The sequence below is a fragment of the Salvelinus namaycush genome, chromosome 4 (assembly GCF_016432855.1).
Source record: "Salvelinus namaycush isolate Seneca chromosome 4, SaNama_1.0, whole genome shotgun sequence".
NCBI classification, from domain to species: Eukaryota; Metazoa; Chordata; class Actinopteri; order Salmoniformes; family Salmonidae; genus Salvelinus; species Salvelinus namaycush.
In genome coordinates, this window is record NC_052310.1 from 76,020,203 (window position 1) to 76,047,651 (window position 27,449).

Consider the following 27,449-nt stretch of genomic DNA (forward strand, 5'->3'; position numbering starts at 1 on the left):
GTCCACAATACGAACTCTGTCCACAATACGAACTCTGTCCACAATACGAACTCTGTCCACAATACGAACTCTGTCCACAATACGAACTCTGTCCACAATACGAACTCTTTCACAGCCACTAATAATCTTACCCTGACCCTGGCCGTGACCCCACTCTCCGAGAGTGTCTCAAGGAGAGGGAGGGAGGGAGAGTTGGGATATGCAAAAAATGCGTGCCTATAATACACCCAAATTATTATTATTATTATTATTATTATTATTATTATCTTACTCTTCTATTTCTATCACATGACCATAACATTCTATAGAACGTATATATATATTTGTTATATCATTGACTGTTAATGTTCCAGATTTAAACAAAAGGCTCATGTCTGAAGTCCCTAGGCTCGTCATTTAAAATGACAGCAAAAACAAAAGCGCATAAAATACAACAGGACATCAGCCAGTTTTTGCTGTTGTTTAAAATAAACCTAATGAAGTTTCCTCTCCTCTTAGCCAAATCCTCTCATCCTAAGAAAACTGGAGGCACATCCAAGACCACTGCCCAGTCCTCATCCTCCTCATTGTCCACACCGTGTACCAGAAAGATCTCGAAGGACAGGCCTGCCAATCCAACCGGGACAGAGAAGACCAACAAGCGCGAGCTCCAACTAGCAACTGACCCTTCCCGCTTCTCTGGAGCCCCCAAGGCCTCCCCAGACACAGACAGCCTACCAGGTGAAAGATGGCTCACGGGTCCTGGGGATGGGAACCAGGGGGGTAAGGAGGATCCCTCTTCTGGCCCAGATGGCAGGCCTGCTGCTCAGGATGACTCCTCTCTGCCTGGGGTGGATAAAGACAATGCCTCAGGTGCTGGCCCTCAGGACCCTGGAGAGAAAGCGCCCCTTGTCAACAGCACCACTGAGGACACTTCCTTCACTGAGTCTCAAAACGAGAGCTCCACGGAGGAAGCCCTGGGGACTGGGAAAGATGGAGGTGACCATGAGCAACAGTCGGCGGACGAAGACCATGACTTAGAGAAAAATCTGAGGTATGTCTCTAGTGCAGAAAAGCCATTTTATGGGGTTTCAGACAGAGAAAAAACAGCACAGAAAATGTTATTGTTCAGCAATGCCACAAAGCCACTTCATAAGGGTATGAACAACAGAATTAGAATGACATTTATATTGTATGAACATTCTTGCAGACAAAACCATATAGTTGAAGTTTCATTATTTTTGAAGTATGTTCCCAGGCTGTACTGTGGTATTCTGCTAGCTACTGTACTCCAAACACCTACTGGAGCAGCTGAACAGATGCTTGCTGAAAATCTATATTGAGGCATGGCAATGTTCGTTCATCATCTCAGAGAACGACATTTATCAGAAAAGGTTGAGAGTTTTGAGACGCATCTGATTTAAGCATGGCCTTGTTAATCATGAGCATCCTGCTACAGATGTAGGGTCTTAATTTGATCACCCTGTTACTTGAGAACTTTCTTACAATGCAGGACATTTTAAACTTATAGTGTACTTGAGGATTAAAAAGTATTCTGAAGTTTGTAATTTCCACTTAGAAATGTCAGACTTGATTATCCCTTACGAAAGATGTATCAACCCCTACAAAAATGTCCATTAATTATAATCCACATAATATTTCACATTTCCTGTTGCTGCAAGATTTTTTTCCTGCTGTAGCAAACTGGCTCAAATTAAGATCTTACATCTGTATGCGGGAAACACACTCCGTCATATTGTACATGCAGGAATGGAAGGGAAACTAGTTCTAGCTGTCTCCTGCTACAAGGCTTTTGAGTTGTGCACTTTGGGTCCATATAGCAGGTCTGAGTTCATAAAGTGAAGCAGACCTGGGTCAAACGCAGAAATATTTCAAAGTATATGAGGTACACTTGATGTAGCTTGAATTCTGCACTTTTGGGATCATTCCATTGGTTCTATCAAACCAGGCCAATTAAATCAAGCGCATTTCAAGTATTTGAAAGTAGTTGAGTTATATATTTGACCCAGGCTGGTAGTAACTGAAGAAAATAAAAGGGTGTCTTACATCATGATTGCTCTTGCGAAACTTTGGAATGAAATTAGGTGGTATTGGTGGGAAAGCTCTTTACCGCAATCACGATTACCATAATAATACAGTATCCTTTACAAAACTCCATTGAAGGCATGATGTAAGTCGTACTGCACGTGTAAATGGATCAGACAGTTCCAACAGGATTACGGGATGGAGCATGGTGTGACAACCTACCCAATAACAACATTGTTCCCTCATTGTCAGTGTTTTCCAGCTTGAGATGGTTAGCAGCATTGGGAGTTAAACAGTACTGCAGATTCAGAAGACAGCACAGCAGTGTAAAAAGCTATTCTGTGTGGAATATTGTACTGTATAATTTACTGATATACACTTATTCTCCCAGAGAAGCTGGATCATTTCCCAGGGGTATTGCACTTGGTCATGCGTGGGATGTTCCCCAATGCTGGAAGGGGGGCTTGAGTGAAAAGTTTGGGAACCCCTGCTGTAAGTCACAGAACCCTGTCTGTGATGTATGCCTTCAACCATTGGAAAGAGGATAGTTTATCTTGCATGATGCCAGGTTCATGAGGAAAAACCTTTTGGGAAAGAAAAGGCCTGTTTTCACCAGCGTTTTGGTCTATACACCCTTCATCTGATTTTTTAATCGCCGTTTTCCATTATGCAACAAGGACAACAATGGACATGATAAATCAATCAATAGACAAGAATCAATCAAGTAAGAACGCTTTATCAGAGTTTTGATGATATGATTCCAGGCCTACCAATGGGATTGGTGAGAAGCTCCACAGTGTTAACCTGGAGAGCCCAGAGGTTACAGTCATCCCAGACAGCACTACGGAGTCTGACTACCACTCCACAGTCAGCGACTCCGACTCAGATGGGCCCATCCTCTACCGAGACGAAGAAGAGGACGAGGATGACGAGGACGAGTATACCACAAGTAAGGAATCCGTCGCAGATATAGAAGCTTACAGCTAATTGTATTCTAGCCTTTAGTCAGTCAGTCTTCATTTATGCTGTACAGCCTTTGCAACAAATTAATCCATAGCCACTAGTGCACTCACTGCAAAAAGTGAAATCTAAGCAAGCATAAATATCTTATATTGAGGGATAATTCACTTCAAATAAGTGTTGTTCTTTTCTTACCAAGCTAAATTATCTTACGGCAGATCTTTTTGCTTATTTTATTTTATTAACCAAGATATTTGAATCGTCTTAAGGTAAAATATCTTGAAACATTTCTTAATTTTGCTTATTTTAATTAACAACAACAAATTATCTGCCAATGATGTGAGATAATTTAGCTTGGTAAAAAAACAAAAAAAACATTTTAAGTGAATTATCCCTCTATAAGATATTTAGGCTTGCTTAGATTTCACTTTTACAGTGCTAGAAATAAGGAAAACACCCTTGAAACAAGACTAGAAACAAGGACTAGACACATGGACTAGAAACAACCAAAACACAGTTGAAAACAATGTCACTTCTTGTGTTTCTTTCTGGGAGGTTTTATATGTACTATTATATGTACTGCACAGAACACTTTCCTACAGTATAAAACTGGGGGGCTAGCTGGATTTACATGATTATTATTGGTTTTGTAGGCTCTCTAGCCAGTAAGATCCGCCGCAGGGACACCCTGGCCATCAGACTTGGCAACCGGCCCAGCAAGAGAGAGCTGGAGGAGAAGAACATCCTGCCTCGCACCTCTGAGACCGAGAGGCAGGAACTCCGCCAGCAGATTCACTCCAAGCTAGTGAGGTACAGAGTACACCCCTGGAGTCATGCACATATACACACACAGACACACACACACCGGTGTTTCCGCTGCACTCATTTTCCTGTGGTGCTGCGCAACGGCAAAATCATTGCCGCCACGCAACAATGGAACATGAATTCCTGTGAAAACAAAATAAACAATTAATAGAAAAATCGAAAAACCCCATAGTAGAATAGTTCATCTATTTACCTAGTCGGCTATATAAATCTATTTACCTAGTCGGATAAATAAATATTCCTCTCGTGGTGCATTCATGTTATAAGTGCCACAAGGAGGGAAACATGCATTCTGACAAGTAGTCAATGCACAACAATTCTTGCAATCGTGAAAACAACAGTTTTTAATGGCTTTTGTTTGGGAATCCCAGCTTTACATTCCTACTTTATTTATTTCTCAACTCATAAATATGCACGGAATACGCCATTTTAAACCTGGGGTTTTTAACAGACACATGGTTACACATTACCACTCCGCAATTCACAGTGTGCATAGGGGAGAGTGGGGCTAAATGTAACACTGGTTAGTTGTAGGCCTCTACCTCAAAATAATTTATTTGGAATGACATAAAAAATTGTGATGAGAGATAATATTTTTTGTTGAGCAAGAGTAGTGGAAACAGGGTAAGTGTTGGGGGAAAAATTGTGACATGAAGTGGTTTCTGTGAGAAGTACAGGCAGGGGGCTTTTTACCCCAGGTGGCAAGTTACCCTAAGTTACCCTAACAGGTAGGCCTACATTATATTCAGTGTTTATGCAAGTTTTTTGGGACATAAAATGAATCAATATGATAATAACTAGTTAAAAGATCACATTTGAGATCTGGCTAATGATTAGCCCAATAGGGTAAATGCAGATAGGCAAACCCATGCTTCAGCCTATTTATTTGTGCTTGGCAGCATCAGTTGGGCTAAAGGTGATAATGTTTATTGCTAATAGCATAGCTGGTAATATGGACCATGCATAGGCTATATACTGTACAAGGCCCAATATGTTAAAATCATTTTACTAATGTGTTATTGGGCTAATTTCTGGAGGTGGAAATTCTATTTTAGATGGTGTCAGCATAATTATTTGAATTAATCCTTTTAAAAAGTCACCAGAACTGAGCTCCTCAGTCCTTCTACATAAAAATTATAGGAGGGACCCACCCCCCTCCGCAACCTTTTCCCCTCGCAACCTTTTCCCCTCACTCCTTTTTCCCCCACTGCTACACATGTTTCCAGAGGAAACACTGACACACACCACTGTCTGAAGCAGCAGTAGGTGTCTCTAGCTTTGGTATCCACCACTCCAGAAGACCCGGCATGCCTTGCTGTGGGTATAACCCGAGGCTTCTTCTAAGATTCCACTCATCAGTGGGGGGTTGATAACATTACCCTGGGCTATTAAAGTTGTGGATAGAATAATGAGTTGTGATGGAGCCAAGTCTCCAAAACCTACAGTATGTGTTTGTCATCAAGATTGTATCTAATCTGAAATAACTGTTCTGGTGTGAGATTCCTGAAAATTTGGTAGCACTAAAATCATCTTTCATCTAAGGGACTTAAAATTATCCTAGTGCTACAAAGCTTTTGGGTAACAAATCACAGTGGTGTTGTCTCACTTCCTTCTCCCTCTCTGTCCCTCACAGACGACTTAGTCAGAGGCCCAGTACTGAGGAACTGGAGCAGAGGAACATTCTGAAACGTGAGTGATCACAGACGGACAGCACCACAGACGGACAGCACCACAGACAGACAGCACCACAGACTGCACCACAGACTGCACCACACTGGCCCCAGTCAGACAAGAACAAACTGGTCCCAGTCAGACCACAGACAGACATGACCACACTGGCTCCAGTCAGACCACAGACAGACAGGACCACACTGGCCCCAGTCAGACCACAGACAGACAGGACCACACTGGCCCCAGTCAGACCACAGACAGACAGGACCACACTGGCCCCAGTCCCTGTTTGTCTTTGGTCATTATAGATCAGTTCAGTTCCACATGACCTTAATAGGCTGATGACGTTATCCCATTCACTCAAAGGTTGATGCTAGACTAGTGGTCCTCTAGTTTGCAATGCCAGGATAGTTGGTTCGATTCCCGGGACTACCTCAATCTAGCCATTAATATGGCCGGCTCATAATAAGTTGTTATTCTGGATTGTGCATCAAGGTCTAATGTTGCATTGCAGTGGAGGCTGCTGAGTGGAAGACGGCTCATAATAATGGCTGGATTGAGGTAGTCCCGGGAAAAATGCATGTGCGCATGACTTTCATCCAAAGCGACTAACAGAACCTAGAGTATATAGTTAGGTTTTCATAAGGAGACGGTGTATGCATTAGCCTTACAGGTTTTCATAAGGAGACGGTGTATGCATTAGCCTTACAGGTTTTCATAAGGAGACGGTGTATGCATTAGCCTTACAGGTTTTCATAAGGAGACGGTGTATGAGTTAGCCTTACAGGTTTTCATAAGGAGACGGTGTATGAGTTAGCCTTACAGGTTTTCATAAGGAGACGGTGTATGAGTTAGCCTTACGGGTTTTCATAAGGAGACGGTGTATGAGTTAGCCTTACGGGTTTTCATAAGGAGACGGTGTATGAGTTAACCTGTAAGGCTTTCATAAGGAGACGGTGTATGAGTTAGCCTTACGGGTTTTCATAAGGAGACGGTGTATGAATTAGCCTTACGGGTTTTCATAAGGAGATGGTGTATGAATTAGCCTTACGGGTTTTCATAAGGAGACGGTGTATGAATTAGCCTTACAGGTTTTCATAAGGAGACAGTGTATGAATTAGCCTTACGGGTTTTCATAAGGAGACGGTGTATGAGTTAGCCTTACGGGTTTTCATAAGGAGACGGTGTATGAGTTAGCCTTACAGGTTTTCATAAGGAGACGGTGTATGAATTAGCCTTACAGGTTTTCATAAGGAGACGGTGTATGAATTAGCCTTACAGGTTTTCATAAGGAGACGGTGTATGAATTAGCCTTACGGGTTTTCATAAGGAGACGGTGTATGAATTAGCCTTACAGGTTTTCATAAGGAGACAGTGTATGAATTAGCCTTACGGGTTTTCATAAGGAGACGGTGTATGAGTTAGCCTTACGGGTTTTCATAAGGAGACGGTGTATGAGTTAGCCTTACAGGTTTTCATAAGGAGACGGTGTATGAATTAGCCTTACAGGTTTTCATAAGGAGACGGTGTATGAATTAGCCTTACAGGTTTTCATAAGGAGACGGTGTATGAATTAGCCTTACGGGTTTTCATAAGGAGACGGTGTATGAATTAGCCTTACAGGTTTTCATAAGGAGACGGTGTACACTACCGGTCAAAAGTTTTAGAACACCTACTCATTCCAGGGTTTTTCTTTAGTTTGACTATTTTCCACATTGCAGAATAATAATGAAGACATCCAAACTATGAAATAACACATATGGAATCATGTAGTAACCAAAAAAGTGTTAAACAAATCAAAATATATTTTATATTTGAGATTCTTCAAATAGCCACCCTTTTCCTTGATGACATCTTTGCACACACTTGGCGTTCTCTCAACCAGCTTCATGAGGTAGTCACCTGGAATGCATTTCAATTAACAGGTGTGCCTTGTTAAAAGTTAATTTGTGGAATTTCTTTCCTTCTTAATGCGTTTGAACCAATCAGATGTGTTGTGACAAGGTAGGGGTGGTATACAGAAGATAGCCCTATTTGGTAAAAGACCAAGTCCATATTATGGCAAGAACAGCTCAAATAAGCAAATAGAAACGACATTCCATCATTACTTTAAGACATGAAGGTCAGTCAATATGGAATATTTCAAGAACTGAAAGTTTCTTCAAGTGCAGTCGCAAAAACCAGCAAGCGCTAGGATGAAATGAGGACCGCCACTGGAATGGAAGACCCAGAGTTACCTCTGCTGCAGAGGATATGTTCATTAGAGTTACCAGCCTCAGAAATTACAGCCCAAATAAATGCTTCAGAGTTCAAGTAACAGACATCTCAACATCAACTGTTCAGAGGAGACTGTGAATCAGGCCTTCATGGTCGAATTGCTGCAAAGAAACCACTACTAAAGGACACCAATAAGAAGAAGAGACTTGCCTGGGCCAAGAAACACAAGCAATGGACATTAGACCGGTGGGAATCTGTCCTTTGGTCTGGAGTCCAAATTGGAGATTTTTGGTTCCAACCTTCGTGTCTTTGTGAGACATGGTGTGGGTGAACGGATAATCTCCTCTGTATTTCCCACCGTAAAGCTTGGAGGAGGAGGTGTTATGGTGTGGGGGTGTATTGCTGGTGACACTGATTTATTTAGAATTCAAGGCACACTTAACCAGCATGGCTACCACAGCATTCTGCAGCAATACGCCATCCCAGCTGGTTTGGGCTTAGTGGGACTATCATTTGTTTTTCAACAGGACATTGACCCAAAATACCTCCAGGGTGTGTAAGGGCTATTTTACAGAGAAGGAGAGTGATGGAGTGCTGCATCAGATGACCTGTCCTCCACAATCCCCGACCTCAACCAAATTGAGATGGTTTGGGATGAGTCGGACCACAGAGTGAAGGAAAAGCAGCCAACAAGTGCTCAACAACTCTGTTGGAAAAGCATTCCAAGTGAAGCTGGTTGAGAGAATGCCAAGAGTGTGCAAAGCTGTCATCAAGGCAAAGTGTGGCTATTTGAAGAATCTCAAATGTAAAATATGCTTTGATTTGTTTAACACTTTTTTGGTTACTACATGATTCCATATGTGTTATTTCATAGTTTTGATGTCTTCACTATTATTCTACAATGTAGAAAATAGTAAAACTAAAGAAAAACCCTTGAATGAGTAGGTGTTCTAAAACTTTTGACCGGTAGTGTAGAAATTAGCCTTATAGGTTTTCATAAGGAGAGGTTGTATGTGAATGAATTAGCCTTACAGGTTTTCATTAGAAGACATTGTATGTGAATGAATTAGCCCGGCTAGAATCCAAGACTAAGGTGAAGTTGTTCTTCTGGCTTGGATAGTTGTGTATCAAAGTCTATTGGTGCATTGCTGTAGAGGGTGCTGAGTGGTGGACGGCTCATAATAATAGCTGGAACGGAGCAAATGGAATGGCATTAAACCATGTGTTTGATGTATTTGATACCATTCCACTGAAACCGCTCCAGCCATTACCGCGAGCCAGTTCTCCCCAATTAAGGTGCCACGTACCTCCTGTGGTCCATTGATATGGAGGGGGGCCAGTTATCGACTGATGGCCCATCTGCTTGCCCAGTTTATTGGTTAGTAAATCAATGTGGGGAAACACATTGCGCCAGATTGAGCATGACCAGTCAAAATAAAACAATTTGAGAGGACAACATCTTGAGCTCTTATTGTGCCAGACAGTTAAAACATTGTTGGTCAGAGAATGGCAGGATAAAAGTCAATAGGAATGTGTTCTTTACAGATCTAGAATCTTAACTTGATCACCCAGTTGCAGTAGAACTTAGTGCATATTAGGTTTTAAAAGGCTTCTGAAGTTTGTAATTTCCACTTTGAAATTTCTGATTGATTTTCCCTTACGAAAAATGTATCAACCCCTAGAAAAGTGTCTATTAAGTGTAATCCACATGAGGATGCACATTTTCTGTTGCTGCAGGATTATTTTCCTGCTGTAGCAAACTGGCTCAAATAAAGATCCTACATGTATGTTTACCTGATCATTCTCTATATCTGCTAGAAGCTAACTTTGTTCTAATCAAATCAAACTTTATCTGAAGTGCATCGGAACACTTCACAGAAAAATCCTAATACCAGTTGATGAATAGGCACAAACATGTTCCTGTAATACGGTCAATGTTCACATGGAGACTTCCTGTCTATTAAACAGGAAGCAGTGAAAGGGGGCCATTTTGTTGTTGTCATCTTGCTTTCGGTGTTACTGCATTATTTATGAGATCTTTATGGTGGAATCATAATACATGTGGCTAAGAGAGAGAACCGTTAACTGGCTGTTGCCTTATTGAAAGCAGATGAGTAGCCCTCCAGCGGAACCGCTAACGGCGAAGGTCGCATAGCCTCTCAGGGACGCTATGCACATCTGTTAGACTCTCAACAACTACCTGTTGAAGAATAGAACAATGGTCTATGCTGGGCTCGGGTTTAAAGGGTTGACTATGTATGGTTAACAAAATACAACTCTAAAATCAAAGTTTGTAAGATGTTTTCAGACCTCAAAAGCAGACTTCTGTTGAGATAATTCCATATTCCAGGACATCTGTTTTGTAGATGTAGCCATAAGGCACACTCCAACATCAATTGGAAAGATAAGCACCGTATAATTTCCAGATCTATCTTTTCCATCCATTTGTAGATGACCACATTGCTTAATTAATAATCGCTATATTGGGTAGTAAAGTACCACCCCAGCCTACTTACAACTTCTTTTTAATTTCACTGCAGAGACAAATGATGCTGATCAACATGAAGCCATACAAGAGATTAAAAGGAGGCTCTCCCGAAAGGTACTGTCATTTATACTATGTTTAGGTAAGCCTGCTGAATGTCTGCATCTCATTGATTTTATGTCTGATGACTTGTGTTGATATTTGTGGTACACATATCCATCTGGTGGACATAACCGGAACTGAATAAACTGGAACCAAACACATTTCAAACTCATTCACTGAATTACCAGATAACGTCTTAGTTTCTGAATTACCAATAAAATGTCAATCTCATTGACTGAATTACCAAACAATTTCTTAATTTATGAATTACCAAACAAATGTCAAACTCATTTAGGGTTATACAATGTGAGGGGGTGCACACATGGTCACATTCAGAACCCACATTGAAGGTGGAGGCAGATTATTGTGTTTATTCCATTGTTTAAAAAAGTATAATAGAAAATAACAAACTCATAATTTTAGAGTTTTTTGACAAGCCAAAATACAGCAACTGTATGACTCAGTTGCCACAGTGCATACTGTAGGGCATTCCAGCTCTGTGTGAGAAGCATGCCTCAGTGTAGTATCAGGCTGCTTGAAATTCCTCAGATTGCTCGCCCCTGTGGTGGCAGGGGGAAGAGGGAATTTTCCAGGGTTAGGCCAACACTGCTTGACCTTAGATATAATGAGAACTGGAGTGTAGTTTCAACACAATGCTCCTGTATGGCATTGTGGAAGGACTTAAACTCTTCCAACAACTCTCTATCCATCTCCCATGCCGCAGCTGTCTTGTCTAGAAGTCACACTTTACAGTTGTCAATCACTGGCTACTTACACTGAGTATGCCAAACATTAGGAACACCCCCTCAAAACAGCTTCAATTCGTCAGGGCATGGACTCTACAAGGTGTCGAAAGCGTTCCACAGGGATGCTGGCCCATGTTGACTCCAATGCTTCCCACAGTTGTGTCAAGTTGGCTGTATGTCCTTTGGGTGGTGGACCATTCTTGATACACACCAAGCAACGTTGCAGTTCTTGACATATACTGATGCACCTGGCACCTACTACCATACCCCGTTCAAAGGCACTTCAATCTTTTGTCTTGGTCTTTCACCCTCTTAATGGCACACATACACAATCCATGTCTCAATTGTCTCAAGGCTTAGTCCTTCTTTAACCTGTCTCCTCCCCTTCAGCCACACTCACTGAAGTGGATTTAACAAGTGACATCAATAAGGGATCATAGCTTTCACCTGGATTCACCTGGTCAGTATGTCATGGAAAAAGCAGTTGTTCCTAATGTTTTGTCCACTCTGTATATTTCGTGTGTGTTTGTATAGTTGAGTGTGAGGCCGACAGTAGCAGAGCTGGTGGCTCGGCGGATTCTGCGCTTCAATGAGTACGTGGAGTGCACAGATGCTAAGGACTATGACCGTCGCGCAGACAAACCCTGGGCCAGGCTCACGCCAGCTGACAAAGTGGGTTCCAGACTCCTACTGTATAATGTTATTGCTAAAGCGACTAAAACACTTGACATTCACAATGCCATTAAATACTTGGAATAAGAGAGGTTATAAAAAGGCATAATTAAAAAACTTTTTGTTAGCATTTTCTTCCTCATGTATTCCAGCTACCTGAACAATGCTATAAATATATTATTCACAGATAATGAGTTATCTACCATTTCATCTTCAGTTAAATTAAATATGTTGCCTGTCTGAAGCTATTGATGGTCTGATAGTTTGACAATGAATCCATAAATTTGACAATTAATCTATGAATCCCTCAGGCTGCTATCCATAAAGAACTGAATTTGTATATTCCCTCAGGCTGCTATCCATATAGAACTGAATGTTTATATTCCCTCAGGCTGCTATCCATATAGAACTGAATGTTTATATTCCCTCAGGCTGCTATCCGTAAAGAACTGAATGTTTATATTCCCTCAGGCTGCTATCCATATAGAACTGAATGTTTATATTCCCTCAGGCTGCTATCCATATAGAACTGAATGTTTATATTCCCTCAGACTGCTATCCATATAGAACTGAATGTTTATATTCCCTCAGGCTGCTATCCATATAGAACTGAATGTTTATATTCCCTCAGGCTGCTATCCATATAGAACTGAATGTTTATATTCCCTCAGGCTGCTATCCATATAGAACTGAATGTTTATATTCCCTCAGGCTGCTATCCGTAAAGAACTGAATGTTTATATTCCCTCAGGCTGCTATCCGTAAAGAACTGAATGTTTATATTCCCTCAGGCTGCTATCCGTAAAGAACTGAATGAGTTCAAAAGCAAAGAGATGGAAGTTCATGAAGAGAGCAAGCAATTTACCAGGTAATGACAACTTGAACGTTATTGATCCCCAGCCATTACACTTCATTATGAGTCACACAAGATAATAAACTGCTGTTTGATTTAGGCCTAGTAACAGTGTGCTATAAGGTGCAGACTGCAGTTCTGATCCAACAGTGTCTGTTTCCCTGTGCCTTGGCAGATTCCATCGGCCCTGAGGCATTTCTCTCTCCAGTGGGGGTGCTGGTCGGCGGCCGGCACTGCCTAAAGACTCTCTCTCTCCGCTGCGGGCTTCACCATCGGGCTTTTCCCCGGAGCCTGGGGCCTGGATGCCCCTAGGCACGGACACATGGACACCGTCTCCCAGGGCCAACCTGTCTCCAGCTCTACAGATCAATAGAGGTTGATTACATTGGGCCACACCTGCTTACACAGACCAGACTGGGCTTTAGTGCTGTGTGAAAAGTGACGGAGAGAGAGGCCAGTATCCATGAAGGACAAAACTGTTGCACTTTGTAACACAGCACTGATTTCATTACCCACATACTTTTTGGCTTCCCTAAAGCACCTTAACAGGCCTTGACCAAGTCCCCATGGACTGGAAGGGAAATGGTTTTGCAACTATGACAATGTTGTAGGTTAGGCAAGTCCAGCCAAAGGTAACAGTAATCAAATCAATGTTTATTTGTGATATGCACAGGATATAACGTAAACCGTGCAATGCAATGCTTACTTGCAAGCTTCCTCAACAGTGCAATGACAAATATAACCAAATCAGACACATAGTCCTTAACTTAACGTAATCATGGAAGTGCATGGCAAGGTGTTAGGAAGAAATGGTTACGTTTACCGCCACGTGGTCTTGATGGTGGAAATTAAGGTGTTTGGGTCTTGTTTTAAGGGGTGATTGTTGATGCTGATCTCAAAGTGGCTGGGACAACATGAATTTTGCCTAGATAGTAAGGAATATGTATCGTTACTGTTTTTGTCATGTTTTCTGGAACACTTACCATTATTGAGCATATCTTTTACAGAGACAGAGCAGAGTGAACCCTATTGATCTATGTAGGCTATTCTTCCATTCTCTCTTTCCAAATTTAGAGCAAGTTCAGAACACATTGGTCTGCCCTTCAGATTGGTTGAGCTGTTAATAATGGATGGTCTGTGTAGTTTGAAAGTATATGATAAATGTTAGTATTTTACGGTCCCAGATGAATCCATTGAGCTTTTTTCCTGGTCATAAAATGTGAAGCATTTCTTTGATATTTCTGTGATGAGGTGCACCAATCAATTTACATTCATTTCAGACTGCTAAGGTCAGCTGTAGAATATAGGAGGGGAACCATAGTATTCATGCCAATGTTTTTCTCATTCTATGGATTTTTTGTACATAATGTATATCAGATGCATGATCACAAGTTTACTGCCAATTACCCGATAGATTTTTACATGTGATGTGATGTACAGGATTAGTTTCGTATTGATGGCGCTATGTGCTGTTCATATGTGAGTACTGTATCTTTGAATTATGCCTGTACATAATATTCATGTATATACAGTACCAGTCAAAAGTTTGGACACACCTGCTCATTAAAGGGTTTTCTTTATTTTTACTATTTTCTACATAGTAGAATAATAGTGAAGACATCAAAACTATGAAATAACACATATGGAATCATGTAGTAACCAAAAAAGTGTTAAACAAAATCTAAATATATTTTTGATTTTATATTAATCAAAGTAGCCACCCTTTGCCTTGATCACAGCTTTGCACATTCTTGGCATTCTCTCAACCAGCTTCATGAGGAATGCTTTTCCAACAGTCTTGAATGAACCAAAAATCTCACATTTAGACTCATCAGACCAAAGGACATATTTCCATCGGTCTGATGTCCATTGCTCATGTTTCTTGGCCCATGCAAGTATCTTCTTCTTATTGGTGTCCTTTAGTACTGGTTTCTTTGCAGCAATTCGACCATGAAGGCCTGATTCACGCAGTCTCTTCTGAACAGTTGATGTTGAGATGTGTCTATTACTTGAACTCTGAAGCATTTATTTGGGCTGCAATTTCTGAGGCTGGTAACTCTTATGAACTTATCCTCTGCAGCAGAGGTAACTGTGCGTCTTCCTTTCCTGTGGCAGTCCTCATGAGAGCCAGTTTCATAGCGCTTGATGGTTTTTGCGACTGCAATTGAAGAAACTTTCAAAGTTCTTGGACTGTCGTTTCTCTTTGCTTATTTGAGCTGTTCTTGACATAATATAGACTTGGTCTTTTACCAAATAGGGCTATCTTCTGTGTACCACCCATACCTTGTCACAACACAACTGATTGGCTCAAATGCATTAAGAAGGAAAGAAATTCCACAAATGAACTTTTAACAAGACACACCTGTTAATTGAAATGCATTCCAGGTGACTACCTCATGAAGCTGGTTGAGAGAATGCCAAGAGTGCAAAGCTGTCATCAAGGCAAAAGGTGGCTACTTTGAAGAATATTAAATATATTTTGATTTGTTTAACACTTTTTTGGTTACTACATATGTGTTATTTCATAGTTTGGATGTCTTCATTATTATTCTGCAATGTGGAAAATTGTCCAAATAAAGAAAAACCCTGGAATGAGTAGGTGTCCAAACTTTTGACTGGTACTGTACATGTATTGCCACTCCCATATCCATCATGCATATAGGAGGTCTATATGTGCATTATATGCCTCTAAATTGCTTTATTGTTCCGTTGTTGATCACATACATAGATACCATTTATGCGAACCATCAACGGTGTATGCTCAGGAAGAAGATGCCATAACCCTTCAGTATTAGCTACATAGAATAAAAGTGACCCCATGGCCACTGAAATGGTGTAATATGTTGACTTAGGGCTCTATTCAATCAGATCTGCTTAAAAATTTAAAAATTCACACTGAATTCACACACTGCAGTGAAATGTGTTGTTTTACAGGGTCAGTCATAGTAGTACAGTGCCCATGGAGCAAATGAGGGTTAAGTGCCTTCCTCAAGGGCATATCGACAGATTTTTCACCTTGTTGACTCGGGTATTTGAACCAGTGACCTTTTGGTTACTTGCCCAACGCTCTAACTACTAGGCTACCTGCAAAAGCTTCTAATAACCTGTTTTTGCTTTGTCATTATGGGGTAGTGTGTGTAGATTGATGAGGGAAAAAAGTAATTTAATCAATTTTAGAATAAGGCTGTAACGTAACAAATGTTGAAAAAGTCAAGGTGTTTGAATACTTTCCGAATGCACTGTATATATTTATATATAAAAATATGTATGTGTATATATGTGTATGTGTATATATATGTGTGTGTGTGTGTGTGTGTGTATATATATACAGAGTTGAAGTTCAGAAGTTTACATACACCTTAGCCAAATACATTTAAACTCTGTTTTTCACAATTCCTGACATTTAATCCTAGTAAAAATTCACTGTCTTAGGTCAGTTAGGATCACCACTTTATTTTAAGAATGTGAAATGTCAGAATATTAGTAGAGAGTGATTTATTTCAGCTTTTATTTCTTTCACATTCCCAGTGGGTCAGAAGTTTACATACTAATTGAGTGTATTTGGTAGCATAACCTTTAAAATTGTTTAACTTGGGTCAAACGTTTCAGGTAGCCTTCCACAAGCTTCCCACAATAAGTAGGGTGAATTTTGGCCCATTCTTCCTGGCAAAGCTGGTGTAACTGAGTCAGGTTTGTAGGCGTCCTTGCTCGCACATGCTTTTTCAGTTCTGACCAAATATTTTCTATAGGATTGAGGTCAGGGCTTTGTAATGGCCACTCCAATACCTTGACTTTGTTGTCCTTAAGCCATTTTGCCACAACTTTGGAAGTATGCTTGGGGTCATTGTCCACTTGGAAGACCCATTTGTGACCAAGCTTTAACTTCCTGACTGATGTCTTGAGATGTTGCTTCAATATATCCACATAATGTTCCTGCCTCATGATGCCATCTATTTTGTGAAGTGCACCAGTCCCTCCTGCAGCAAAGCACCCCCACAACATGATGCTGCCACCCCCGTGCTTCAGGGTTGGGAGGGTGTTCTTCGGCTTGCAAGCTTCCCCCTTTTTCCTCCAAACATAACAATGGTTATGGCCAAACAGTTCTATTTTTGTTTCATCAGACCAGAGGACATTTTTCCAAAAAGTACGATCTTTGTCCTCATGTTCAGTTGCCTGGCTTTTTTGGAGGTTTGGAGCAGTGGCTTCTTGCTGAGCAGCCTTTCAGGCTATGTCAATATAGGACTCGTTTTAATGTGGATATAGATACTTTTGTACCTGTTTCCCCCAGCATCTTCACAAGGTCCATTGCTGTTGTTCTGGGATTGATTTGCACTTTTCGCACCATGGTACGTTCTTCTCTAGGAGACTGAACACGTCTCCTTCCTGAATGGTATGACGGCTGCATGGTCCCATGGTGTTCATACTTGCGTACTATTGTTTGCATAGATGAACATGGTACCTTCAGGGGTTTGGAAATTGCTCCCAAGGATGAACCAGACTTGTGGAGGTCTACAATTTTCTTTCTGAGGTCTTGGCTGATTTGTTTTGATTTTCCCATGATGTCAAGCAAAGAGGCACTGAGTTTGAAGGTAGGCCTTGAAATACATCCACAGGTACACCTCCAATTGACTCAAATCATGTCAATTAGCCTATCAGAAGCTTCTAAAGCCATGACATCATTTTCTGGAATTTTCCAAGCTGTTTAAAGGCACAGTCAATTTACTGTATGTAAACTTCTGACCCACTGGAATTGTGATACAGTGAATTATAAGTGAAATAATCTGTAAACAATTGTTGGAAAAATGACTTGTGTCATGTACAAAGTAGATGTCCTAACCGACTTGCCAAAACTATAGTTTGTTAACAAGAAATTTGTGGAGTGGTTGAAAAACGAGTTTTAATGACTCCATCCTAAGTGTATGTAAACTTCCGACTTCAACTGTGTGTATATATATATATACACTGTGTTTCACCATCATTGTGTATAGTTTTGTGTATTGACAGAACAAACCATGAAAACACAAGTTTATATTATTATTTTTTTTGTCGGACTGCTTCTGTCCCATTGTACATAATCGATTTAAAGTGGTCAGGATCCAAATGTTGTAGAAGTGTGTTTGTGTTGAATATCATCTGTGCAGTGGAAAGTACTTTGTCTGCCTGGCCTTAGTCCACCTTGCAGTCAACTGTGAAGTCATTGAATGGTTCAATAAAAAGCTAAGCAGGAGAGGTGCACTCAGTTCCAATGGCATGTCTTTGTCTCTGGTCCTTGGCCATTGATCACAGTTGAAAAGCACCTCTGTGGATCTAGGCAGCAGCAAGTGCCAAAAGCAAAACGTTCAGTCTCTTAGAAGGGTCAAAGTGACAGGCAGGACCCTTGAACAAAGACCACACGTCTCAAATAATATTAATTGTGTAATATTTTGAAGCAGCATATCTCTGTGAGGGAAATATGAGTAGCTAATATGTTTGTGGAAAAAACTGTATGTGAACATCTACTGGAGTGGGTTACTGGCCAGCCTTTTGTGACAACTGCTAAATCCACATTTTATGGAAACAGATGGTTTAAAACTCACTTAAATGTCTAATTTTACTAGAAGTATCCTAAGGTAGATGGAGTATGTCAATTTGTATCACTTTCCATTGGGTTACAGCAATAAAACTCGGATGGGGTTGGGGTTTATTGGTTTCAGGTTAATGTGGGAGAAGCAGTCAAACAGACATTGCCTGCACTTACATTAGTGTACATATGTCACATTTTCCACTGGTTGCCAAGCTCAGCAATATAACATCATCATACGGTACACAGCCAGGTGACTTCCTGTTTACAGCCATGAACAACAACAGAGTGGGTGAGCTCATTTTGCACAGCCGGGGCACCCTGAACTATGTAAGCGGCGAAGGCAGAGTTTGCCGTTGTAATCGAATGCTGTAGACCCGGGGGCGGCAAATGTTGGTCACTAACTAAAACACGACAAATAATGACAAACTGTCAGACAGATCAAATAAGCAAGACTTGCTTCTCAGACACAGCCATGACACTTCCAATTGTCTATAATGCAAATGGCTGTTAATGTTTGTCAATCAATGATTAGAAGTTGGTTTGTATCCACCACCCCTGATAGCTGACCTTGTCGTCGATGGTCAGTGTACACCGCCGGGCCCCTAAAGCCCTGTTTATACCTGGTTCTAACATGCGTCCTTTGTTCTGATCTTGTCAACATTCTGATTGTGCGCACATTTTTAGGCAGGTGTAGATGATTAAGTCTCATTGTGATCAGATCTTAAGGTAGTCAGGGATCCATTGTGTCTGGATATCTTACAAGTGTAGATGGTTTTAGACAGTGAAACCATTTAAATCATCATTATCCCGTCTTCTAAAATCTTTGCCCTGTGACGCCATTGACTTATGGCATCAATATATGTCTTAAAATGAATAATTAAATATTATTTTAGAATATGTCAAATAATTTGCATACGGGGGGACCCGATATCTGATTACAATGCTGGCACAATGGAGGGAAATGAGACACATTTGTGCAACAGATACAATGTGGGCACAATCAGAATGTGGACTATATCAGGACAAAGGTTGCATTTTAGCACCAGATATAAACAAGGCTTTAATTGCAGTCCCCCCCCCCCCCCCCCCCCCGCAGTCCCCAACAACCAGATGTTCCGGTTTTCAGGAGAAATGGAAATAATGGAGAGAGCCTGTGACGCAACTTTTTTTTCTTCTCGTCAAGACCAGAATATAGGGCATGGTTTCCCAAACATGGTCCTGGGGACCCCAAGGGGTGAACATTTTGGTTTTAGCTCTAGCACTACACAGCTGATTCAAATAACTAATTGTCAAGCTTTGATCATTTGAATCACCTGTATAGTGCTAGGGCAAAAAACAAAAGATGCACCCAGGGGGGTCCCCAGGACTGAGTTTGGGAAACGCTGCTCTAAGGGATCTAGCTTCAGGCGTTTATTTTACGCCTGTTATGTTACGCTATGCAAAACAAGCTCGCCCAATTCAAAACTGTCTCTATTGCCTGGGTCGTTCCACCAATTCAGTGCCTTTTGAAGAGCGTAACTTGGTAAAAAAAAAAAATTGATTTCACCTAATTAACATCCTGTCATAAAGAGCATATGTTCAACTTAATAAAAAAAGAGTTTTCCCATCTCAAAGGGTTAAATAAAAAATATACTATAAGTTCCTATTAATGCCAAATAAAGTAACAGGGTTGACCATAAATGGGTTGACCCTAACAGGGTTGACCTTAACAGGCTTGAACGTAACAGGGTTGACGATGATCTTAAATCAGCCATAAATCCCCTTCTGAAAGGGGGAATGGAAGCTTGTTGTGTGCAACAAGGAGTGGCAATTATTGAGAATTCAGAGTGGTTAAGTGGGTTAAAATCTTCCTGAAAGTCAGAGGGTGCAGGGAGGGACACTTTAGCAAGTCTTTCATCTTCTTTTTTTTAAAGATGTGAAATATCAGAATAATAGTAGAGAGAATGATTTATTTCAGCTTTTATTTCTTTAATCACATTCCCAGTGGGTCAGAAGTTTACATACACTCAATTAGTATTTGGTAGCATTGCCTTTAAATTGTTTAACTTGGGTGAATTACCAGTCTGATGACTTTTGTTGATATTTGTGGTACACATATCCATCTGGTGGACATAACCGGAACTGAATAAACTGGAACCAAACACATTTCAAACTCATTCACTGAATTACCAAACAATTTCTTAATTTATGAATTACCAAACAAATGTCAAACTCATTTAGGGTTATACAATGTGAGGGGGTGCACACATGGTCACATTCAGAACCCACATTGAAGGTGGAGGCAGATTATTGTGTTTATTCCATTGTTTAAAAAAGTATAATAGAAAATAACAAACTCATCATTTTAGAGTTTTTTGACAAGCCAAAATACAGCAACTGTATGACTCAGTTGCCACAGTGCGTACTGTAGGGCATTCCAGCTCTGTGTGAGAAGCATGCCTCAGTGTAGTATCAGGCTGCTTGAAATTCCTCAGATTGTTCGCCCCTGTGGTGGCAGGGGGAAGAGGGAATTTTCCAGGGTTAGGCCAACACTGCTTGACCTTAGATATAATTAGAACTGGAGTGTAGTTTCAACACAATGCTCCTGTATGGCATTGTGGAAGGACTTAAACTCTTCCAACAACTCTCTATCCATCTCCCATGCCGCAGCTGTCTTGTCTAGAAGTCACACTTTACAGTTGTCAATCACTGGCTACTTACACTGAGTATGCCAAACATTAGGAACACCCCCTCAAAACAGCTTCAATTCGTCAGGGCATGGACTCTACAAGGTGTCGAAAGCGTTCCACAGGGATGCTGGCCCATGTTGACTCCAATGCTTCCCACAGTTGTGTCAAGTTGGCTGTATGTCCTTTGGGTGGTGGACCATTCTTGATACACACCAAGCAACGTTGCAGTTCTTGACATATACTGATGCACCTGGCACCTACTACCATACCCCGTTCAAAGGCACTTCAATCTTTTGTCTTGGTCTTTCACCCTCTTAATGGCACACATACACAATCCATGTCTCAATTGTCTCAAGGCTTAGTCCTTCTTTAACCTGTCTCCTCCCCTTCAGCCACACTCACTGAAGTGGATTTAACAAGTGACATCAATAAGGGATCATAGCTTTCACCTGGATTCACCTGGTCAGTATGTCATGGAAAAAGCAGTTGTTCCTAATGTTTTGTCCACTCTGTATATTTCGTGTGTGTTTGTATAGTTGAGTGTGAGGCCGACAGTAGCAGAGCTGGTGGCTCGGCGGATTCTGCGCTTCAATGAGTACGTGGAGTGCACAGATGCTAAGGACTATGACCGTCGCGCAGACAAACCCTGGGCCAGGCTCACGCCAGCTGACAAAGTGGGTTCCAGACTCCTACTGTATAATGTTATTGCTAAAGCGACTAAAACACTTGACATTCACAATGCCATTAAATACTTGGAATAAGAGAGGTTATAAAAAGGCATAATTAAAAAACTTTTTGTTAGCATTTTCTTCCTCATGTATTCCAGCTACCTGAACAATGCTATAAATATATTATTCACAGATAATGAGTTATCTACCATTTCATCTTCAGTTATATTAAATATGTTGCCTGTCTGAAGCTATTGATGGTCTGATAGTTTGACAATGAATCCATAAATTTGACAATTAATCTATGAATCCCTCAGGCTGCTATCCATAAAGAACTGAATTTTTATATTCCCTCAGGCTGCTATCCATATAGAACTGAATGTTTATATTCCCTCAGGCTGCTATCCATATAGAACTGAATGTTTATATTCCCTCAGGCTGCTATCCATATAGAACTGAATGTTTATAATCCCTCAGGCTGCTATCCATAAAGAACTGAATGTTTATATTCCCTCAGGCTGCTATCCATATAGAACTGAATGTTTATATTCCCTCAGGCTGCTATCCATAAAGAACTAAATGTTTATATTCCCTCAGGCTGCTATCCATATAGAACTGAATGTTTATATTCCCTCAGGCTGCTATCCATATAGAACTGAATGTTTATATTCCCTCAGGCTGCTATCCATATAGAACTGAATGTTTATATTCCCTCAGGCTGCTATCCATAAAGAACTGAATGTTTATATTCCCTCAGGCTGCTATCCGTAAAGAACTGAATGTTTATATTCCCTCAGGCTGCTATCCATATAGAACTGAATGTTTATATTCCCTCAGGCTGCTATCCATATAGAACTGAATGTTTATATTCCCTCAGGCTGCTATCCATATAGAACTGAATGTTTATATTCCCTCAGGCTGCTATCCATATAGAACTGAATGTTTATATTCCCTCAGGCTGCTATCCGTAAAGAACTGAATGTTTATATTCCCTCAGGCTGCTATCCATATAGAACTGAATGTTTATATTCCCTCAGGCTGCTATCCGTAAAGAACTGAATGTTTATATTCCCTCAGGCTGCTATCCATATAGAACTGAATGTTTATATTCCCTCAGGCTGCTATCCATATAGAACTGAATGTTTATATTCCCTCAGGCTGCTATCCATATAGAACTGAATGTTTATATTCCCTCAGACTGCTATCCATATAGAACTGAATGTTTATATTCCCTCAGGCTGCTATCCATATAGAACTGAATGTTTATATTCCCTCAGGCTGCTATCCATATAGAACTGAATGTTTATATTCCCTCAGGCTGCTATCCATATAGAACTGAATGTTTATATTCCCTCAGGCTGCTATCCGTAAAGAACTGAATGTTTATATTCCCTCAGGCTGCTATCCGTAAAGAACTGAATGTTTATATTCCCTCAGGCTGCTATCCATATAGAACTGAATGTTTATATTCCCTCAGGCTGCTATCCGTAAAGAACTGAATGTTTATATTCCCTCAGGCTGCTATCCGTAAAGAACTGAATGTTTATATTCCCTCAGGCTGCTATCCGTAAAGAACTGAATGAGTTCAAAAGCAAAGAGATGGAAGTTCATGAAGAGAGCAAGCAATTTACCAGGTAATGACAACTTGAACGTTATTGATCCCCAGCCATTACACTTCATTATGAGTCACACAAGATAATAAACTGCTGTTTGATTTAGGCCTAGTAACAGTGTGCTATAAGGTGCAGACTGCAGTTCTGATCCAACAGTGTCTGTTTCCCTGTGCCTTGGCAGATTCCATCGGCCCTGAGGCATTTCTCTCTCCAGTGGGGGTGCTGGTCGGCGGCCGGCACTGCCTAAAGGCTCTCTCTCTCCGCTGCGGGCTTCACCATCGGGCTTTTCCCCGGAGCCTGGGGCCTGGATGCCCCTAGGCACGGACACATGGACACCGTCTCCCAGGGCCAACCTGTCTCCAGCTCTACAGATCAATAGAGGTTGATTACATTGGGCCACACCTGCTTACACAGACCAGACTGGGCTTTAGTGCTGTGTGAAAAGTGACAGAGAGAGAGGCCAGTATCCATGAAGGACAAAACTGTTGCACTTTGTAACACAGCACTGATTTCATTACCCACATACTTTTTGGCTTCCCTAAAGCACCTTAACAGGCCTTGACCAAGTCCCCATGGACTGGAAGGGAAATGGTTTTGCAACTATGACAATGTTGTAGGTTAGGCAAGTCCAGCCAAAGGTAACAGTAATCAAATCAATGTTTATTTGTGATATGCACAGGATATAACGTAAACCGTGCAATGCAATGCTTACTTGCAAGCTTCCTCAACAGTGCAATGACAAATATAACCAAATCAGACACATAGTCCTTAACTTAACGTAATCATGGAAGTGCATGGCAAGGTGTTAGGAAGAAATGGTTACGTTTACCGCCACGTGGTCTTGATGGTGGAAATGAAGGTGTTTGGGTCTTGTTTTAAGGGGTGATTGTTGATGCTGATCTCAAAGTGGCTGGGACAACATGAATTTTGCCTAGATAGTAAGGAATATGTATCGTTACTGTTTTTGTCATGTTTTCGGGAACACTTACCATTATTGAGCATATCTTTTACAGAGACAGAGCAGAGTGAACCCTATTGATCTATGTAGGCTATTCTTCCATTCTCTCTTTCCAAATTTAGAGCAAGTTCAGAACACATTGGTCTGCCCTTCAGATTGGTTGAGCTGTTAATAATGGATGGTCTGTGTAGTTTGAAAGTATATGATAAATGTTAGTATTTTACGGTCCCAGATGAATCCATTGAGCTTTTTTCCTGGTCATAAAATGTGAAGCATTTCTTTGATATTTCTGTGATGAGGTGAACCAATCAATTTACATTCATTTCAGACTGCTAAGGTCAGCTGTAGAATATAGGAGGGGAACCATAGTATTCATGCCAATGTTTTTCTCATTCTATGGATTTTTTGTACATAATGTATATCAGATGCATGATCACAAGTTTACTGCCAATTACCCGATAGATTTTTACATGTGATGTGATGTACAGGATGAGTTTTGTATTGATGGCGCTATGTGCTGTTCATATGTGAGTACTGTATCTTTGAATTATGCCTGTACATAATATTCATGTATATACAGTACCAGTCAAAAGTTTGGACACACCTGCTCATTAAAGGGTTTTTCTTTATTTTTACTATTTTCTACATAGTAGAATAATAGTGAAGACATCAAAACTATGAAATAACACATATGGAATCATGTAGTAACCAAAAAAGTGTTAAACAAAATCTAAATATATTTTTGATTTTATATTAATCAAAGTAGCCACCCTTTGCCTTGATCACAGCTTTGCACATTCTTGGCATTCTCTCAACCAGCTTCATGAGGAATGCTTTTCCAACAGTCTTGAATGAACCAAAAATCTCACATTTAGACTCATCAGACCAAAGGACATATTTCCATCGGTCTGATGTCCATTGCTCATGTTTCTTGGCCCACACAAGTATCTTCTTCTTATTGGTGTCCTTTAGTACTGGTTTCTTTGCAGCAATTCGACCATGAAGGCCTGATTCACGCAGTCTCTTCTGAACAGTTGATGTTGAGATGTGTCTATTACTTGAACTCTGAAGCATTTATTTGGGCTGCAATTTCTGAGGCTGGTAACTCTTATGAACTTATCCTCTGCAGCAGAGGTAACTGTGCGTCTTCCTTTCCCGTGGCAGTCCTCATGAGAGCCAGTTTCATAGCGCTTGATGGTTTTTGCGACTGCAATTGAAGAAACTTTCAAAGTTCTTGGACTGTCGTTTCTCTTTGCTTATTTGAGCTGTTCTTGACATAATATAGACTTGGTCTTTTACCAAATAGGGCTATCTTCTGTGTACCACCCATACCTTGTCACAACACAACTGATTGGCTCAAATGCATTAAGAAGGAAAGAAATTCCACAAATGAACTTTTAACAAGACACACCTGTTAATTGAAATGCATTCCAGGTGACTACCTCATGAAGCTGGTTGAGAGAATGCCAAGAGTGCAAAGCTGTCATCAAGGCAAAAGGTGGCTACTTTGAAGAATATTAAATATATTTTGATTTGTTTAACACTTTTTTGGTTACTACATATGTGTTATTTCATAGTTTGGATGTCTTCATTATTATTCTGCAATGTGGAAAATTGTCCAAATAAAGAAAAACCCTGGAATGAGTAGGTGTCCAAACTTTTGACTGGTACTGTACATGTATTGCCACTCCCATATCCATCGTGCATATAGGAGGTCTATATGTGCATTATATGCCTCTAAATTGCTTTATTGTTCCGTTGTTGATCACATAAATAGATACCATTTATGCGAACCATCAACGGTGTATGCTCAGGAAGAAGATGCCATAACCCTTCAGTATTAGCTACATAGAATAAAAGTGACCCCATGGCCACTGAAATGGTGTAATATGTTGACTTAGGGCTCTATTCAATCAGATCCGCTTAAAAATTAAAAAATTCACACTGAATTCACACACTGCAGTGAAATGTGTTGTTTTACAGGGTCAGTCATAGTAGTACAGTGCCCATGGAGCAAATGAGGGTTAAGTGCCTTCCTCAAGGGCATATCGACAGATTTTTCACCTTGTTGACTCGGGTATTTGAACCAGTGACCTTTTGGTTACTTGCCCAACGCTCTAACTACTAGGCTACCTGCAAAAGCTTCTAATAACCTGTTTTTGCTTTGTCATTATGGGGTAATGTGTGTAGATTGATGAGGGAAAAAAGTAATTTAATCAATTTTAGAATAAGGCTGTAACGTAACAAATGTTGAAAAAGTCAAGGTGTTTGAATACTTTCCGAATGCACTGTATATATTTATATATAAAAATATGTATGTGTATATATGTGTATGTGTATATATATGTGTGTGTGTGTGTGTGTGTATATATATACAGAGTTGAAGTTCAGAAGTTTACATACACCTTAGCCAAATACATTTAAACTCTGTTTTTCACAATTCCTGACATTTAATCCTAGTAAAAATTCACTGTCTTAGGTCAGTTAGGATCACCACTTTATTTTAAGAATGTGAAATGTCAGAATATTAGTAGAGAGTGATTTATTTCAGCTTTTATTTCTTTCATCACATTCCCAGTGGGTCAGAAGATTACATACACTCAATTAGTATTTGGTATTATTGCCTTTACATTATTTAACTTGGGTTAAACTTTTCGGGTAGCCTTCCACAAGCTTCCCACAATAAGTTGGGTACATTTTGGCCCATCCCTACTGACAGAGCTGGTGTAACTGATTCAGGTTTGTAAGGCCTCCAGAATCACAGTTCTGCCCACAAATTATTTATAGGTTTGAGGTCAGGGCTTTGTGATGGCCACTCCAATACCGTGGCTTTGTTGTCCTTAAGCCATTTTGCCACAACTTTGGAAGTATGCTTGGGGTCATTGTCCATTTGGAAGACCCATTGCGACCAAGCTTTAACTTCCTGACTGATGTCTTGAGATGTTGCTTTAATAATCCACGTCATTTTCCTTTCTCATGATGCCTCATGAAGTGCACCAGACCCTCCTGCAGCAAAGCACCCCCACAACATGTTGCTACCACCCCCGTGCTTCACGGTTGGGATGGTGTTCTTCGGCTTACAAGCCTCTCCATTTTTCCTCCAAACATAACGATGGTCATTATGGCCAATCAGTTCTATTTTTGTTTAATTAGACCAGAAGACATTTCTCTAAAAAGTACGATCTTTGTCCCCATGTGCAGTTGCAAACCGTAGTCTGGCTTTTTTATGGCGGTTTTGGAGCAGTGGCTTCCTCCTTGCTGAGCGGCCTTTCAGGTTATGTCGTAATAGGACTCGTTTTACTGTGGATATAGATACTTTTCTACCTGTTTCCTCCAGCATCTTCACAAGGTCCTTTGCTGTTGTTCTGGGATTTATTTGCACTTATCGCCCCAATTACGTTCATCTTTCGTAGACAGAATGC

The 27,449-nt window shown here is 40.6% G+C and overlaps 1 protein-coding gene and 1 long non-coding RNA gene across 3 annotated transcripts in view; both read left to right on the forward strand.

The window, feature by feature from the left end:
• Positions 1-14,143, forward strand: part of LOC120046833 (phosphatase and actin regulator 2-like) — a 70,442-nt gene extending 56,299 nt beyond the window's left edge. For both annotated transcript variants that reach the window (XM_038992379.1, XM_038992380.1), the window contains exons 5-12: positions 499-1,033; positions 2,790-2,974; positions 3,639-3,795; positions 5,444-5,499; positions 10,239-10,300; positions 11,566-11,703; positions 12,495-12,571; positions 12,732-14,143. In XM_038992379.1, coding sequence (XP_038848307.1) covers positions 499-1,033; positions 2,790-2,974; positions 3,639-3,795; positions 5,444-5,499; positions 10,239-10,300; positions 11,566-11,703; positions 12,495-12,571; positions 12,732-12,747 — 1,226 coding nt within the window. In that variant the 3' untranslated portion in view covers positions 12,748-14,143. The remainder of the gene's footprint in view (positions 1-498; positions 1,034-2,789; positions 2,975-3,638; positions 3,796-5,443; positions 5,500-10,238; positions 10,301-11,565; positions 11,704-12,494; positions 12,572-12,731) is intronic.
• A 7,136-nt stretch (positions 14,144-21,279) lies between these two features.
• On the forward strand, positions 21,280-23,318 carry LOC120045732. The gene is made up of 3 exons (XR_005476751.1): positions 21,280-21,462; positions 23,014-23,090; positions 23,251-23,318. It is a non-coding gene; the product is annotated as an uncharacterized LOC120045732 (long non-coding RNA).
• The last annotated feature ends 4,131 nt before the right edge of the window (positions 23,319-27,449 follow it).